Source organism: Passer domesticus, chromosome 8 (genome assembly GCF_036417665.1).
Source record: "Passer domesticus isolate bPasDom1 chromosome 8, bPasDom1.hap1, whole genome shotgun sequence".
Classification (NCBI taxonomy): Eukaryota; Metazoa; Chordata; class Aves; order Passeriformes; family Passeridae; genus Passer; species Passer domesticus.
In genome coordinates this window covers 50,766,866-50,786,028 of record NC_087481.1, presented here as the reverse complement: position 1 = coordinate 50,786,028, position 19,163 = coordinate 50,766,866, and the positions used below count along the sequence as shown (strand labels likewise).

The 19,163-nt window shown below is 45.8% G+C and overlaps 1 protein-coding gene across 2 annotated transcripts in view; it reads left to right on the top strand.

The window, feature by feature from the left end:
• The window catches only part of ABLIM1 (actin binding LIM protein 1), a 203,543-nt gene extending 197,281 nt beyond the window's left edge, over positions 1 to 6,262 (top strand). For both annotated transcript variants that reach the window (XM_064431400.1, XM_064431401.1), the window contains one exon: positions 170 to 6,262. In XM_064431400.1, coding sequence (XP_064287470.1) covers positions 170 to 283 — 114 coding nt within the window. In that variant the 3' untranslated portion in view covers positions 284 to 6,262. The remainder of the gene's footprint in view (positions 1 to 169) is intronic.
• Positions 6,263 to 19,163: the final 12,901 nt, after the last annotated feature.

The window sequence follows — 19,163 nt, the reverse complement described above, 5'->3', positions numbered from 1 at the left end:
GACTTGGATATGTGTATGGCCAAAGCATTCTTTTTTCCAGCAATGGCTCTTACACAGCATCATAAAATCCCTAAGGTGCTCCAACCTCCTGCTTGTGTCTCTTTGGCTTTGACTGACCATTGCCTTTTCTCCTTTTTTATTCCTTCCTTTTTTTTTTTTTTTTTTGAAGCGTCACTTAGCACCTGAAGTTTTTCAAGAAATATTTGGCATGACGATACAGGAGTTTGACAAGTTACCTCTCTGGAGACGCAACGACATGAAGAAAAAAGCAAAACTCTTTTAATCTCCCTTTAAACAAACCAACCACAAATGATGCATAGAATATTGTATCACACAGTCCAAACTGTTTGGAAGCAACTACTTATCCACCAAAAAGGGAAAATCAACATAGTGGCACCTCTGCAGTTGAACAAGATCAACAATTGCCCTCCTGGAATGCAGGGAGAAAATATCTGGGCTCAGAAACAGCTGTAATAGTTTCCAGAGGTGTCAGCCTGTTACCTGATATTGTACAAGATAGAAAACTGTTCTGTTCTTCTCCCTCAATGATATTCCCTTTACTTCTCTCCACAATATGATGGACTTTATTGCTAGAGCCAGGAAGTGCCCTTAGGATGCCTTGTAGACTAAAGTAGTTGTAACCACTCCAAGAACTGGAAGAGAATATATACATATATAAATATATATATATATATATGTATGCGTGTTTGCCTGTGTGCACACATGTATTTATATCTCTCCATCTATCTCTGTGTGTGTGTATGTGTGTATATATGTGTGTATATATGGAGAGGGACATAGGTAGGTGTGTAGTGAAGGAGAAGCCCCTTGTAACTTATCCACATGGTCACATCAAGTCTTTCACCCAACAGTTTCTTACTTGGCACTCTTTTGACACAATGTCTTCTTTGTGTAACACAACCTGTGGTGGTGGGCACTCTGCTCACCTGCAGGACATACCACTTGGATTTATGGAAAATGGACTTGTAAATATTTGCTAGGATATAAGAAGTGAATTGCTGTGTGTGTGCTGTCAGTCTTCCCTCTTCCACACTTTCTGCTTGAATTAATAAGGCTGGAGCTTAACCAGCCTTTTGAATAATTTAAGATCACTTCAGTAATGGGAATGATGGAGAAGAGTCAGTTTTCTTGTAATTTACTCCAGGAGGTGGGTGCATGGGGGTGGGAGTGGCAGAGTGAAGAAATGCTATTTTAAGTGTGCCCTGGTTTGCACCCAGAGATTTCAGGATGAACTCCCTGCTGGTGATTGCTAGTACAGCTCATCAGGCTGCAGTGGAGTTGTAGGATTTTACAACGGCAGGGAGAATGGTTCTCTGCTAGCTAACATGCAGATTCATCCCTCTTAGGGAGGAAATGTTTATGAATTAAAAGGTACCATCAAGGTGCCAAGCTCTGCCAATAGAGGCTTTTTGATTAAACTGCAGTAGCTGTTGTCAATATGGCACAGTGCATGGGGCCAAGCACTCATTTTAGTAAATGTAGGTTTTCACTTGTGCTTGGAAAAGAGGGCACAGACTTTTTTTTTTTCTTTCCTGTCTTGAAGCATCAAAGCTCCAGCCTTGGTTATTTTTATTTCCCTTTGTGCCTGACTTGGTTTTTGAAGACAGAGTAATCATGCAAGAGAGTTTCTGAGCTGCATTGAACTCCTTATTGCTTTCAGTCTTCTTCCAATATGCTGCAGCTTGAAAAACTGCCTGTATATACCTTAACTGCTTCTGGGCAAGTCCTATGCAGAGGAGGACGTGAGCACCAAAGTAATTGAATGGATGCAGTGTGGCTGCTTTTCCTCTTCCTTGGTGCTTTACTGCCAATGCATAACTGCACTAATGAGCCTGCCTCCTGATAGGAGAGGGTCATTTAGGTTCTGTGTCTGTCAAAGAATATCAAGGTTTCCTTTTTAATGCAGGAACTTCAGGCGCTGGAGACAGCAGAGCCTTTGTATTTTCTTTTCTATGAGACATTGGTGTTAAAATCTGGAAGTCGGGAAGAGGAAACAGTCCCGTGTAGTTCTGAGATTCAGTATCACTGTGTTGAGTTCTCTGTATCACCAAATGACATTTCACCATCAGCTGTGCAGGACAGCCCAAACGCTGCCTCTTCTTTGCTGGTTTAGGAAGTCCTGTTGTGACAGATCACTGTGGTTCCTTCGATAAAATCTGAGGTGAAGATTCAGTAGGGGAGAGACAGAGAGCAGGGCTCAGCACCTGCTCCATGTCCCTGAGGGAATGTGGGTCTGTGGGAGAGCCTGGAGAATGTGCCACCAAGGGTCTGGCACCATCCCCAGGGAACAGAATGCCTGGGGACACTGTGACACACACACACACTTGTGAGTGAGATCTCTGGGTGGAGCCGAGGTTGCAGCAGGGATCAGGGTAACATATTTCACCTAATTTTTCAGAACACAGATCTGAATGATTTTTAGAGGAGCTCTGAGAAGTAAATGGGAGTGTCAGGGGCTCAAAATGCATTTTTGAGTGACTGCTGAAAGCAAATCCATACAGTGAAAGAACAGCAGTGTTTTACACTCACAGACTTTGTGAATGCTGAGGTCTCAGAAATTCATGCAAGGTGTGGCTTAACTTTGAGACAAACATTTGAGTTTTAATGCATTTAAATTATTAAAATTCTCCACATTTTGTCATCCCACATCCTACAGACACTCAATTAGGCATTACAGGTCCTTTAGTTCAAGTCACCTTGACCATACCCCTTTTAGACCTGAGGAGTTGCTCTGTCAAGGATGTGAGCTGCCAGTCTGCATTTTTCTGTCTCCATCTCTAGGTTACTACTGAACTTCTCACAGCACATATGAACACACTACCCAGTCATTTCAGAAATGACTAAGCCAGGTTGTTTTCTTACCTCTCCCTCCTATGCAAGAAAAAAAAAAAAGAAAAAAAAAAGAAAAAAAAAAACTCAGCCTCTTAGCCTGTGAAGAATGGCATGGTAATTTGGATCTGCCTCATCAACTGAGAATTTAAAACTGCAGCTTAAGCTTGGGAAGGAATGAAGAGAAGCCAGGGTACATGTTGCAGAAACAACTCATGTCTGACTGGACTTTTGGGCCACTGCTGGCTCCCATCTCAGTGGTGTGGAGCAGTCAGTCAATTCACAGCCCTCTACACTAGACTTACTACAGCTTTACTCCTGACTGAGAACATGAAGGGTTTTCTGAGCTTCAGTTTCATGCCTACAGTTAATTCTCCACCACCTACATGTAGACACACCCAAGAGATCATCTGTCCACAAAACCCACGCTGCAGCCAGCCATGGGGGAGGGAGGATGTCTGCAGTGGGCTCTCAGTGGTTGTCACTGCAGTATTTTCTCTTCTTTCATCTGGTCTTCCCACCTAATAAAAACAAAATGTAGCCCCAGGGAGAATTTTCTTTGTAAGCAGTTAATCATTTTCCTGGTATCCATTGAGTAGCAGTTCTTAGTAATTCCCCTCTTTGATATTCCCTTGGGACATGTCAGGAGTTGGACTAGATGATTTTTAAAGGTCCCTTCCCACCCAAATCATTCTGTGATTCCATGAATATGCCTTAAGTACATGCTTGTGTTCTTCCATTTCCTGCAAAGCATTTGAGCTTCTGATAAAGTTCTATCCCATCAATGCTGTCAACACAATGTCATTACCAAGAGGACTAAAAACTGATAGCTTTTGTCTTCTTTTTTCTCCTTTTCTGCTTTAGGAGTGATATAAGAGCAAGGCCCAGTCAAAGCATTGCAGAATAACCCAGGTGCACACATGGGGTTAAGTACACCTGGGATTATGCACAGATGCAGATCCTTGAGCACAGGTGCACTTGTGGCACACACCCTCCCCATCTGGAGCTCATAAAATGTGGGTTGTGATGTGCTGGGGGTGTACTGCAGTGTGCTGTGGAAGTTTAGGCTGGGAGGACTCAGTAGTCCCTCAATTATCTCTTTATATGGGATAAAACATCTCTGTGGCTCCAGTCGTGCTTTTCCTTCTGTCAGGACAGGTGCCACCTCTCCTTACAAAGTCCTGCAGTCCTAAGTCTGTGATGCCACTGAAGTGCTTGCTGCCCTTTTCCTGTTGCAGTTGGGAAATCCTTTCTCAGCCATGTAGTTCAGATATCCTGGTGCTCAAGAGAGCTCGGCAGCCTCTTCTGTAAAAGTGAGCTACACTGAAGTTAGACACGTTTTGAAGTGATTCCCTTTCCACACTCCCTGTGTCTCCTGGCAGGGTGATGTCAGTGATCAGAGAAGGGTTAAGGTCTGGGAAGGAGAAGGATTGGCATAATCTTGATTTCTCCAGGGCTTGCCAGGGTGATGCTTGGCAGGATTAGAGGAAAACGCTGGCATGAGCCTGTAGTACCTGTTTCAAACTGTGGAGAGGTCAGGTTTGGAGTTCATAGCGTGTGAGCACCCACACTGAAATTAATGGTATGAAGCTGTTAGAGCAAGCAACAGGAACATTAGGTCTCAAATGGTAAAAATATGAACATCCTCTAAACTCTTCAGGGAATGATTTATCTTGGCTCCTCCTGACTTAGGAGGAGATGTTGGCATATTTGGACATAGGCTTGTAGGGCAGACAAATGAAAACCACCTTTTCTCTCACTCCATGATTCATTGCTTTCCTCTGGAATGTGTTTGTGAAGGAGGATGTCCACATCCTGAATGTTACCTACAGCAGTGAGGAGCACCAGTCAGTGATAATGACAATGCAATAAAACACTTGCAGGAAACAAGAATTAAACTAATCTGTCTGAAATGCCACTCATCTTTCCGTGCCAGAGGGATGCTTAGGGCTTGTCTCCACTGCCCCTTCCCCATTCAGTTCTCCCCAGGGCACAGTCTGATTTGTGCCCTGTCAAACTTTGTGGCCCTGTCAACACACCCACTAGAGTCCAGCACAGTCTTCAGGGTAGATGCTTAGCAAGGGCTGGTCTTGACAATATGTGGTACATTTCTACCCCATTGCTGCAAAATGAAGAGCTGGAGAGAGCTCCTGAGCACTGTGACAGTAGCACAATGCACCTTTTTCCCTTAGTGTAGAACACTCCTGTCACTGTGGGCTGCAGCATTGCTCTGGCTGGTGAGTTCTGCCTTGTGATTTCTCCCACACACCTTTTTTGTGCTTAATAAGATAAGAAACAACAACAAAAATATCCATCACAATGCAAAGATTCTGAGTTTTCAGTCAGACAACTCTGCTGGCAGGAGCTGTGTGATGCCCACATTTGGCAGAAGTGTTATTAATTTTAATGTGCAGTGCAGGAAGTGGGAATGTAATTGGCCATTAATGTTGTTTGCCTGTATGCAAAATAAATTATTTGTTGCCCAAAGGGCTTCTAACAGGGAAATAGATTTCTGCTAATGAGTTGCTCAGAAATGCTCATCTTTGTGAAGAGGTAATACTTCCATGTGCACTGCGGTCCTTCTTTTGAGGTAAAGAAGAGATGACTGAAGGCAAGCAGTGACCTGTCGTGTCAGGATCACCACAGGTAGTACAGGTGCTGCTCCCAGGACTCGCAGAGCTGAGGCCCACAGGACCCTGCCCCTGGGCACTGGGAAATGTGGGAATCCCAGTGGTGCCTTACCAGGCTGAGTCTCCAGCTCCCTGAGGATGCTTTGGCAGGTCCCACTGGACACTTGCCTGGGCTGCTGTCACTGAACACCTTCAGAATGCACTTCTCCCCAGATGCAAACCCACTGGCAGCAGTGGAGCCTCCTCTCCCTGGCACTGCAGCCCTGGGGCCAGGGGAGCCTCTGGCTCCTGTGCCCAGCCAGGAGCTCGGTGTCACCCCCAGAGCAGCCCTGCCCAAGCAGTGGGGCTTGGTCATTGTGGACAACTCTTCCTGTAAGGGGGCCTTACAGCTGGGGACTTTTTTTAAGCTTTGGAAACTGAAACTAATTTTTTAAAGGTATACTTTCCTTTAAATCAGTAGATTTTGGCAATAGGATTTTTTATTATTTTATTTTTCTTTTCTCCTCCCTCCACATGTTACAAACCACCATTTTGGGGAGGTGTCCCTGTGTTTTCCATTCATCTGTCTCTTTTTCTGAGTCTCTGTAAAAGTGAATCAATGTCTTGTCTGTACAGTAAGTCTGCTTGTATGCATAATGAGAAGTTGAGCTGGGTTGCTGTTCTGTACAATTAGTGTTTCCACTGTCATACTGCAAACAGCACATATTGCACTCCTGTGCCACTGTAATCTGCATCACTGTTGTACTCAAGTCAATGAATAAAGTTTGGAGCTTTATTCTTAATTTCTGGATTCATGTTGCCTCATTTATTTTAGCTTTTCTTTTTAATTTTGCAGAGTTGTAAGAAAGTTCTCTTACAAAAATAGTATGTGCTCTCAAGAAGAGAGCTCTCAGGTGAGATATGAATGATAAGAGCAAGACAGCTGACAGCAACAGATTTGAAAATTGTCACAGGCTTCTTGTAGCTAAGCCACTAGAAATAGATAGAAAATAGATTCATGTAACCACATAGAAGTGTTAATTTTGTTGTCAGTTGAGGTTTAAAATGACCTGAGATACCAGTAAGGTGAAACAGACCATGCCATGCAGTTGTGTCAGCTTCAAAGGTAAATTGTTGCCTTTCAGCTAAAATGTTAGTCCCCATCGTGAAAATGTTTTATATTTTAAGTTAGGTGTTGGCTTAATCATCTGGAGTTTAAACCTGCCTGGCCCTGGTGTGGGTGTGGAAGGTGGGGGATGATGCCACCCAAGGAAATGGGGTGTTTATCACGCCCAGAATGTGCTGAGCTCCTGGGGTCCAGCAGAGCATCGTGGCAGCAGAATGAAGCACACAGCCCCTCCAAGGATGTGTGCAGCACAAACCTGCACAGTCCCTGAGCCTCCAGAAAGCCCCTGCAACACCAGGATCCGTGCCCTGCAGATACCAGGTTCTCCATCTTCTCTCTCACTCCTCAGCCCTCCGAGCCTCCCCCCTTGCCCTGCCTTGATGTTCCACACAGATTCTGTCTGGTGACAAAGGTAAAGCTTCCCCAGGGTTTTACTTCAGTGTGCTGTGAGTGTTTAATGGCTGAGCCTCAGATGAGATGAGGACTCGGGTTCCTGCTTGGAGAGCAAAGGGAATTCAATACCACTGTGAAATTATCCTTTAGCAAGGTTCATACCTGCCCCATTCACTTCCCAGGCCATGCCTGGATTTTTGCTGTGTTGTGTGTGTGCTGTGACTTGCACAAGAGAAACCTGTCTCTGAACAAATCCAGCCTGGTGGCAGTTAGAGCAGTCCTTTCTGTCCTTTCTAGAGGTGTCTGTCCAGGATTGCATCTCTGGACATCTCCTCTTAACCTCCCTGGGCACTTCACTCCTTCAGGAGCTAAGCAAGGTCTGTGCACGAAGTACCTGCTTAAAAAACCACAAGTGTAAGTCTATGATTTGGCCTTGCAACTTCTCTTGAAAGTTTCCCAAACACAGAAAAACCTCAAAACCAAAGTCTCCCTTTTGAGTGGCTGTCTCTTGAAAGTCACCAGCTGGCAGTCAGCTCCCTCCCTGCAGCAGCAGCTTCAGTGGAGTGCCAGCCCAGGGACACGTCCTGCCAGCCCAGGCTCTGGAGATCCCAAGCAGCAATCCCTGCTGGGGATCTTTGACCTGGCAGGGTTCTGGAGCAGTTGCTCCATCACAGCCTCCCCCAGACCAGAGCATTGGGAAAATTACCCCGACTGCACTTCTCTGTGTAGAGCAAATTCACAAGGATGTGTTCCAGCCATCAGCCCCACAGTGTGACAGTGCCAGCCCACCTAAGCACATTTTTAATTTCTCTCCAGTTAAATACACAAGCCCACTGAAATCTTAAGTCTAGGATTGCTTTTTCTTTTTTTTTTTTTAATTGTCAGCCCATTTCCCCCTGCTCCCCTCCTCCCCACAAGTAATGTGAAGTTTATGACCCCTGAGTAATGACTGTGGAATGCTCTGCATCCTACAGCCATCTCGAGGCATCTGGCAATGGGAATCTTCACAGCATGTAAAAAATACACAGATAATACCATTGTAAATAACTCAGATCAAAACAAGTCAAATGTCAATGCTAATTTGCTGTCAAGTATAGCCCAAGACCACTTCCTCCTGCAAAAAGAGAGACCCAGTTCCCAAGTGTGTCTTGCTCCCTACCAAAAAAAGCTTATTCTCCACCAAAAATCTCTCCAAACTCTGAATTAACAGGAGTGGAGGTTTTTTTCCCCTTTGCTGTTTTATTTTTTCTTTAGCTTTTGTGCCTGTCTGCTGCAGAGTCCAAGGCTGGGAAACAAAACTTCAGTTTTGCCTGACATTTTTCTATTGTAAAAAAAAGGACTCTTGGGAGAGATATTTACTGTTTTCTATGGCTCAGTCAGAGGGCAAGAGAGAAAAGTTGTTCCAGGAGTCCCCATTACAAAGCATTTTTTCACATAGGCTCACTTTTCTTTTTTGAAGGCTGGGAGATGAAAGAGCTGGCAGCCTGGAACAGGAAGTTTGCTGTACATCCAAAGGTCAGGTGGGTCTCAGACAGCCACTGCTTCCAGCTCTTTTATATACACACTGCAGATTAAAATGCACATCCCAGGCTGGATGTAGCCATGGCAGGGATGGGGGCCCAAGGGTTTGGGGGGAGAGGAAGAGAGGGGAAGCAGGGAAACAGCAGAGCACAGCCTCTCCTCGGGCTGGGATTTCATAAGACAAAGCACTGGGTGGCTGTTCAGGCAGATTAAGGTATTCCCACGCCCCCACAGCTTTTTCCTGCATCAGATATGTCAGCATGACTGCTTGTGGGGTCACTCGCAGTGACATTCGGGAACTGATCCTTCTTAAAAAAACATTTTTTACTTTTTATTTCATTGCACAGCATTTTTGGGTGGTTTTTTTTTTTTATATATTTTTAAACTGAGTCAGTTCCCTGCTTTGAGTGTATGTCCCAAAATAATTGTGCTGGGCATGAAAAACGGGGTGGGCACAAGTGAAGAGTGATGTCTGAAGAAAAAGCAGAGCACAGTAAACTGCCAGTGATACTGCACTCTGTGTGTCATGAAATCTGTCTCAAGTCCATGGCAGAGAGGGCAGCTGGTGGCATTCCCTGTGTCCCTTCCATTCCAGCAGTACCACCACACCTTCTGTGACTGTCCCTTTGGAAGGGCAGCATTGTCTTCAAGGCCTTTGAGGGTCACACTGCTGAGGCAGGTGTGTGCAAAGCCGTGAGTGTTCCAGCTGTTGCCCCAGGATGAAAGAGGGAAGGAAGGGGTGGACTGAATCCCACCTTCAGCGTGCACCTTCTGGAGGAGGTGGCTGTGCAGAGCCTGGAGCTGCATGCTCTGTGCTGGGCTGGTGGTCAGGGCAGGAGCTGGACAGAGCCCTGCCAGGCACACTTGCTTTGTATCATAATGTTTTTGCTAAAACTGTGGCAGAGCTCTTTGGACATAGGTCAGGAGAAGATCTTTACAGAGCTGAGTTCCTCTCAGTGAAATTCCCAGCCCAAAGTTGGCACAAGTAAGGGGCTGGATGTAAATTAATAGAGCATCTCTGGGCAGCCAGTGAGGAAGCATCAAAAGGTGAGCCAGGTCTGACAGGAGCAGACTGACAGATTTGGAGGCTGATTTTGCTGCCTGGGGTCTCCACACTTGGGAGTCATCCATTTCCCATAACTTGGGCAATCCCAGCCCCCACAGCTCCAGGCAGTGGAGGGAAGATGGTAGAACCAAACCTCTCTGCAGGAGTAGCCCAGCAATGCTGCCAGAGGGAAACAGGGCTCCCCCTTGACTGCCTCTCCTGGATTTAGGCTAAGTACTGCAGAGGAGACAAAATGCAGCTGACTCCATTTGAGGAGTTCATTGACACAGGCTCTGAGGCTTTATGTGAACCAAAGTGTTTGCTGTGAAACAGGAGACAAGGTAATAATTGAATCAGGGCTCACAATGAATGAGCTGCTGCTGAGAAATGCCTACTTTACAGCCCTGATATACTTGGGATGTTCAATGACTGCCAGGAGCAAACTCTGTGGTATCTCAGTTAGCTCTTACCCTAATTACCATTTACAGAGGAGTTGCTAGATGAATGAGGACTGCAATATAAAGGCCTTTAGTAAGATTTATTGATGAGACTACATGAATAATTCCCCTTGCAATGATGCATTTAAGACCACAGATATTGTGGGAGGAGGAAAGCCAGTGTTTGATATTTTGAATGATTTTAAAGTGTGTGTTTTATTTTTATGTTTCAGCTATTGCTGTTCCCTCTAACTGTTCCCTTTCAAAAAAAAAAATCCTCCTCCTGACACCTAGGTTTGTGAAACAATAGTAGGTAATTGAAACCAAGCTTCTTCTGAGACTAGTAAATATTGGATCATATAAATGATTCTGTGATAACTGGTCTGCCATGGTGCTCAGGCAGCCCAGAGCATAATGCTTCAATGCTCTGATGTTGCTCTGACCTCTTGGCACTCCAAGTTTGTGTTTTCCGTAACTAACTAATTGTTCAGCTTCCTGAAAATTACATTTGTGCTCTTTCTCCCTTGGGAGCAATCCCAACAGAGGACCCTTTGGAGAATTTTCCTGGGCCTGGCGAGTTTGAGTGAAAATGGAGGTACCAGCAGGGCAGACAGATCACCTGGGGGGTAAAGCTGAAAGATTGACCCTGTGAAGAAAAAAGTGAGTAACATTTGATCATATCAGCCAGGCTGCCAGCCTTGACATGCAGCCAGCCCACTGCCAGAGCTGACATAAGGGAAGGGTTTCACCAAAGCAGAATTGACCCCCTGCAGATCCCAGGATTTGAATTTTTCTCCTCCTGGGGACACCCAGGAGAGTTCACCCCAAATTAACTAAACTTAAATAAACCAAATTTACTAATCATCACCCCAAGTGCCTTTAATTAGATTAGCTCACTGTGTAATGGAGTAAACCAAAACAAATTTAAGACACTTGTAGTATTAGTTTGGTAGGATGTTCTGCAGGTCTCTTGAGAGATAGTAAAGCTGCTGTGGCTCTCCAGTTCACCATCTCTCCTCTGCTGTGTCACCTCTACAGCTGCAGCACTGATGCCTCTGAAGATGTGGACACTGTGCAAACACTTGCAGGTCACTTCAAGAAACGTTCCTTGGTGGTGCTGTGGCTTTGTGCTGAAAACCAAGAGCCACAACAGCAGCATTTGGTGTGTGGCCAGTGAGAAGCAAGGAGGGGACACAGCAGGCAAGATCTTTTGAAACAGCTTCAGTTCTGAGAATTGCTTATCAGCAGAAACCTCATCCTGTAGCAGGAACCCACAAAGTCCCCTTGCTGTATGTCCGTGGGGAGGGCACCAAGGTGTGTCCAGGCTGGGCCATGTGCACCTGGGCAGTCCCCTCCTGCCCCACGCAGCCTGCTGTGCCTGCAGCTCTCTGCTCCCGGGGATGGGCAGGTGATGGACTGAGTGTCAGGGGCCTCAGGCAGTGCAGGACACTCTCCCCCTGCCACGTGCTCACAGGGTGACACACACACCATTGCCCAACCAGCCCTCATGGCCCATGCTCCTGAGCCACTCTCCCAGTTGCTCCTCTCCTCCAAAAAAACCATTTCTGGGCACCTGGCCTGCAGTGTGAAACAGCCTTTGTGTGATATTTTGTCAGCTACAAATAATTGAAAAAGGCCCACATAAAGTCCTAATTGTGTCACAGAACAGGCTCTTCAGTCATCCATCTTCCTATTAAACTTGTGAATTTCAGCTACTCAGCCCTATTGGAGTTATTTTCCCCTTCCCCTCCTTCCTCTTTTAAGCTTCTATTTATATTCTCTCAGTTGTCTCTGCCAGAAGATCTCATGTGGATACATTAGGCCTTTTCAAAAGGAAAGTTGGATTACAGCGATTTTTCTCCCCGTAGGACACAACAGCTTCATCATTCATAACAGAGCAATACACTATAACTTCATTATAGATGGCATGAAGCTGGCCTATTTAAACAGAATACTTAATGATGGTTGGGAAGGCAGGAGAAATTCAGCTCCACAGCTCTATGTGTGAAAAGAGAAACTGCATTTTTTGGTATTTACCAAGGCAGATTTCTTGATTCTTGATTAAATCTCTTTTCACAGGAACGAAAAAAAAAAAAGGGGAAGACTCAACTGACATGGGTGAAACTTATTTATTACCTGGTAGTTAATTCCACTTTGGCAGATAGTTTGGCATATCCTAACATCCAACATTTATAGCAGGAAAGGAAACTTGGACTGCTCCATAGTGCTCAGCCTCCAGTGAAACCAACTGCAGTTTATTGGTGCTGTGGGACCACAGGTTCTCATTCTTTCCCCTTGCCCCTCTCAGCAGTGCTGACCACAGACACTCTGCTCCTTGACTTTGACTGAGTGGAACTGGTTAAGGCCTAAAGAAAAGCTGCAGACTGAAAAACATTCTTTTTGGGGAAATGCCAGAATAAATAGCCTTCTGCAAGCTCACAGTTGACATCAGACCACAGTTTGCAGTGATGATGGGGGAGGTTTAAAAAATCCCAGTGAAAATGTAGCAAGACATAAAAATTAATCTTTCCCCATATTTTGATAAAATTAGTTTTTCTTCTCACCCGGGTAAGCTTTCCTGGTGCTGAAAGGTGCCAAGAGTTCAGCTCTGTTCAGGCAAATCCTCCATCTACAGCTTGAGAGTCCACACAGATTTTTTTCTTCTAACTTGGGAGAGACTTTGCTCAATGCTGGCTTACTGGTAAAACCTGTAAGAGTGGAAAAAGTTTCTAACTCAGCTGAAAGGCATTATTTCCTATCCTATCCCCTCAAAAACAGGACCATGTTGCCATGAATGAGTGTTTTGGTCACTTAAAGAATCACCAGCAAAGGCATCAGCGAAAGCAGGTTTAATGTGGAAGAGAAAATGCAACAAAGTTCACTGACAGGGTTTACTCTAGTAGTTCCTAGGTGATTAATGCACACAGAGAAAAAACAAACTAAAATCTAAAGTCAATTTATCTAAACCCAAAACCAATTCCAAAATTGTCCATGTGGAGCCTGGGAGGAGGGGTTGGGGAAAGCATAAGGATTAAAAGGAATAAGGGGCACCCTCCCATTGAGTCATGAGGTTCATAGTGGGACCCCCTGGCCAAACTGAGCCTCAGAATTCAATGGTTTAGGCCTAAAGGTTTAGCAGAAATTAAATTAACAGCACTTAATCAATAGCTCAAATTCAACAATTTAACAAAGCATTAATATGGAATTTACTATAAGCACAACAGCAAGTCACAGGCCCAGCTTCCTGAAAAATCTAAAGTACTTAAGAGTCTAGGAGAGCAATATTCCCAGTACATTTGCTATGGCATATTCACACCTACACACAGATCTAAAGGAGTCTGTGCAAAGTGTATCCCTGTGAACAATGCCCCTCAAATCAGGGAAGCACTCACTTTGGATCCTTTGCATCTTCTGAACAGGTGAGAGAGAGGTTGAGCCTCGGGGATTTGGGGGTACCAGCCCAGGATTTTTCAGTGTCTGGTGCTGGTCCTCCAAGAGCAGCAAAGGTGGGAGTTGTGGCTCTGAGAGGCTCAAAGCAAGGGCAGTGCTGGGGCAGCCACTGTGCTCCAGGAGAACTCACAGGGCCTCCCTTTGGACTTATGTTCATAGGCACACAAGAGACTTGGCTTTCAGTCATGTAATGTTCCATCCTGGCTGCAATTCAGGTCAGTGGCTTTCTTTGAAAGTTCAATTACAAAAAATACTGTTCCACTTGGGCTGTTATTCAGGCAAGAAAAATAAGTTTCCAAGGCTGTTTGTAGAAAACAGGAGCTCGTTAGACAGCACTAATTCCTGGGAGCAGACAGTGTTTCTGATCAACTCAAGGAGCTCAGCCCAGCTGTTCCTCAAGGCCAAGACCTAAGGAACATTTCTGAGGTCATAGGCCAGGGGGTTCATGGGGAGATGATGCACCACCACACAGGGCTAAGTAGCATCAGAACTTTTTATCAGAAACTCTTGGGAAGCTGATGGCCACGTCCTGGGGGTGTTACCAGCTGCAACACAGGGCACTGATAATGGGGGAGGTCTGCTGGTGTGAGCATCCCCATGAGGAGTTTGCAGGGAAAGGAACAAATCATGCTTTGGGCTCCTTTAACTGATATTGAACATTGTCAAAGGAAAGCTGAGGGGCTTCTCTGGAGTGGGGAGAGGGTCTGGGGTAGTAAAAAAGTACAAGGAAGAAATAGTTTCAGGAGGAACAAACACTGTAGCTGTTGAGCACACTGTCTGGTCAGCATGCCTCATACTTTGGCCACAAGAAGGTATTCTGTCTGTCAAGGGAAAGAAAGCAATTCAAGCTATTAGGACTCCCTGTAATTTGGCCTACAAGCAGTTTGGACTTAACAACTGAAAAGGAAATGTCAAAGAATGGGAAGCCAAGAGAAGCTCATCAAAAAGACATCTGGTCCTGCTGTCCTTAATGGGAAATCCCCCCTCCCTCCAGCCACCCTCTTCGCAGCCATGCTCTTTTGAAACAGTTAATGTCTGAGAGAATCCAAAACATTGCTGGAATGTATCAGTGATGAAGCTTTTGTATAGCTGAGCAGCTAAACAGCTCTGGTTTTGTTTGTGTTAGGGTTGATTGTCTTGCCTTTCATCGGTGAAAGTCAGAAATGGCTGGACAGAAGTCAGTGCAGCAACAGTGGTCTGAGGCCAGCTCCAGCTGGGGAGAATTTGGTCACCTCTTTTATAGCTGGAATTGTGACATGCTTCACAGGGAAGCAAAGAGACCTCAAAAGAGGCACCTATAGGCAGCATACTTACAAATCATCCGAGGTGAAGGAGTCATGCTCTCCAACAGAGTATTTAAGTGAGCAGCTCTGCTTGGAACAGCCATGCTGTCCTAGTGACCCTCTCTGCTTCTTCTGGCCCTTTTTCCACTGACTGAAGCCTGGCAGGCTGCCAGTGCCTTCCTGGAACCAAGGAACAAGTCTGGTCTGCTAAAAGGCACCCAGAGGGGTTATTCCTGGGGAAAGACTGCTGCTCATGCTCCTGAGTGGGTAGCCCAGGATCTTCAATGTGTTTCTGCACTCAGCCACGTGGCAATGCCATTTATCACAGAAAATCATGTTCCCAGGGCCTGGGTGCCTCAGTTTCAGCATGGGATGCAGAGTGTTTGATCACATGAATCAGGACAGCTGGCAGAATCCAGCTAATTCCGATCTCCTTTGGGAATAAGCAGAGGACTCCATTCAAATTCCCAAAACCAGCTATTCCCTTCATCCCTTAAATCAGAAAATCTGGAAAACCAGCAGGATTCAGCAGATCAGGGTTCAAAGACATTGATGTGAGCTCCATAAACATCCTGAACTCCTGCCAGTACTCCCACCTAAAAGGAAGACTGGGGCACTTTCAAAGGGACAGCTGAGCAGTGACTGCTGGCTGCTCTATCTAGTGCCAGCAGTGTGTTCCCAGCTCCCCGTGGTCTCCTCCTTCCATCCAGCTGCAGGTGCTTGCCATTCACCTGGTACTGTCCCAGTCCTGCCTGGCTCCACTGCAACCCAACTCATCCTCCCCAGGTGGGACAAGAATGTGCCATTTTAGTTTTCTGTCATTTCAGCGTGGAAGTTGGTGCAATAACAGTGAAAATGGCACTAGGAAGAGAGAGATAATTTGGCCAGGAGCAGTGGGAGGGCAGAGACTTCTCCCTGTCAGAGACAGCAATGCTGTTTTGCTGGCTCAGCTGTCCCTAGGTCCACAGGCTTTGTTACTGTTCAGAGGGATCCCCAAATGGGCAAAAGGAATTCTCCCACCTCAGATTATTGGCAGCATTACAGCCCAGTATTGCAGCCAGGGACTCCAAAGTGAAGAAGCCTTTGGCTTCCTCATTTCGTGGCATTTTGTAGGACACACCTCAACTTTAATCTCAGCTCAGGCCATAAAACCCACCTCTGCTCAAATCTCCCTGAAAAGGTTCTATGTCTGCTTGACCACAGCTGTCCACTACTGCACCTTTATCTAAGTGGGGACCCAAGATGATATCTGGAAGCAAAGAGGACACAAGTGCAACACCACTGATCTGAGACCTCCCTGCTGATCTGAGATCTCCCTGCTAACCCCAGTCTGCCAGGCCATCTTATTCCTCCACCTGTCCTCCAGGTGCCTGTGCAAGTGGAGTATTTGACACAACTTCCCTTCTTTCAGGAGCTTAACAGAACCAAGTTAACTCTACCTCTGACTGAACTTGGTCTTGTTGAGTAAATTCCTGAACTAGGTTTTTACAGCATTGATAAGTGCATGGGGAAGGGAGAAAGAAAAGCCTCATGAAACAACACACAAACTTCAAGTGTGGAGGAAATGTCTACCTTTTGTTCTGCCAGATGGAATATTTTCCCTGAAGAAAGGAAGAAGTCTGACCACTGGGGACTGTTGTAACTGGAATATCTGAGCAGTATCTGGGAGAAAATACCCCAGAGAGCAGCTCAGCACTATCCAGGTCAGGTGTGGCTCTTCCTGACAGTCTCCATCAAGCACAACTCCCCTGAAGTCAGTGGAGGCACCTGAACACAAGTTCTCAAGGCAGGGCTCCTCTGGCTTTCACCACAGAGGGATCAATAAGTTTCACCACACTTTGTGTCATGCTTAAACCAGGGAAAAAGCAAAGTGCGTGCAAGCAAAGAGAAGAAAGTCATAGCAAAGATTTAGACAAATATAGACATTAAAGATTTGCTGATGTAAAAGGTAGGTGTAGCAATCAATAATAACAATCAATAATATTAATAATGACACAATGTACACCTGCTTAGTGTACTTAGGGAAAAAAGACAAGTGTTTAGCATTGCCAGTGGAGAAGAGTGATGGTTGGGATCATGCTACTACATAAGGTATTTAGCAAATCATTGTAATTCTTCAAAAAGTTTGTTTAGGCTTCTAAATATAGTCTTGATTCCTGCTCTGTTTCACAGGAAGCAAAAGAGCTTAAAGGCAATAAGTCCAGAGAATCAGAATTACATCAGTTGAAAGCCACAGCATGGTACAGGAAAACTTTAGCCAAAAGTGCCAGTTTCACTAGCAGCCAGACTGGCTTTTAATACAGCATGAATGTGCAGGGAAAATATGATCAAAACATGTCAGCTATAGTATGAACCTCTGCACTGAATGATAGGATGTCAGCCACATAAAAAAGGAATTAAACAAGATGAGCTTGGCCCTCCAGGGTTTTCACACCTGAGTCATCATTAATGATAATAGTCATCATCACTAATAAGCATCACTAATGATAAGAAGAAAAAAAGGCAAGGAATACATGGGTGTACAGGTAGATGGCTGTCATTTTATTGGCTTCAAGAAGCTCCACCAGGAAAACCAGTTTGCAAGTGTTTGCTCTACTTGAGCACAGTGGTAAACATGTAGATTTCAGCACCAACACTGGGAACATTCATTCCTCATTCTAAGCAGGGTCTGGGTATTTCCCAGTTTTATTAAACCCCAGAGCACAACAGCCTGTTTGAAAAATAATACTCCAAAGTATTTTAGGTACTTCCTACTGCAAGAGGAAGGGGGCAAACAGGAAGAACTTGTATTCCTCTGGCATTACTATTTGTCCCATTGTCACTTGTCCAGCAATTGCCATGGGCCTAACCAGCAGTCCTGGAATTCCAGAGCATCCTTATCATGGGAAGGAAAGGAAGGGACAAGCAGGGAATGTAAAGGCTCTGGGTCCTGAAGACAGGAATCACATCAGATGATGTTTTGATCTTTCAAAATAATCTTTAATTAGTTTGTGTAACTGGTATTATCCTTAATTAGCCTTGCTCAGTCCAGAATTCCTGCTCACCTGCTTCGAGATAGAGGCACACCTCAAAGATTTGCAAGACCAAGGCCCACCCTGCTAGATTTTGAAAGCTATAGCCAAGAAGCAGCTGGGAAGAGCTCCAAGAGAAGTATTCCTATGTGGCAGGCATATTTATTTATTTTTCCCCAGTTACTGCAGACTGCTATCTGCTTGCTGGGTTTGATAGTTCAGGCACTTGGCTTGCCTGTCTCTTTGTGTGGTGGGTATGCACTGGCAAGAGGTGAGAGATGCTCCAGCCTCAGCTCCCTTGAGTGGCAATATCTCTTTATCCAGCCTTGTTCTTGTATGGAGAGCTCCCAGGTGGCACAGGTCACTCCCTGGTTCCACAGAGATCCTCTGAGAGGTGTCACCCCCACCAAGCACTGCCTGGGAGGGTGGGGACAGGAGGGGCACACAGGGACCCAAGGAGTGTCAGGACAGTGCTCTGCCATCCAGCCTGGCTGCTTGCTTCCCATGTGAGCCAAGAGAACCTGCTTATGGCTATTTTCAGAAAATGTAAGGAGGAACAAATGGTGGACCCTTGGGGTGCAGCAGTGACATTTTCCAGGCTACCTTAGACCATGGATGTCAAGGGTTTGTGGGCTGAGAGGTACAAAAACTGGCAAATACGGATTCTGTGAGCCTTCTGTTGGCTTTATCTAACAGGTGCCAGGAGAGCAGTTCATTTTCTAGGTAATGGTTGCATATTTTTCCACAGGAACACTGGAGCTGCACACCCAGGTCAGGCACTTAGCCTCAGCTCTTGCTATAAAGGCCCTGTAATAGGCAGGTATGGCTCCCTTGTCCCCATGCCACTGTAAATTATGAAGATAAAATTTCCCCTATAACCCTCACAGACTGCTGTTTGTTACTTTCAGTGTTCTCATCATTGATATACACATTAAATTCCTTCAGCATCTCCAAAACTTTAGCCTGAGGACAGACTGCCACCTGTGCCTCATATTGAGGTCAGACTGGATGCCCAGTTCTCATGTGACTATTTGTGCACTTTGGACATGACAGTTCTGGCTGCCGTGGCAGAAGTCAGGCAAAAATGTCACTGCAACCCAAGGAGAGGGACACATTCCTGTGAGACAGGCTCTGTCCAGGAGCCAGGTCCTATCAGGAAGCCTTAATGAATAAGTCACTGGAAAGAAGAGTGGACATTCAGCGGCTCCGGGATACAGTACCCCGGGGTGGAAGGAGAGTGCAACTTTCCAGCCTGCCAGCCCACAGCCCAGGTGTGTTTCTGGCAGGCTCCTACCTGGGCTCACGGCATGGCCATCCCGGGATAACCAGGGCGCTCCTCCCAACGTGCCCAAAGCCCCTCTGCAGCCAGAGCTCACCATCCCAAACACGGGGCATCCCCAGGAGCCGCCCCCCGCCTCATCCCAGCGCCAGTGCCCTC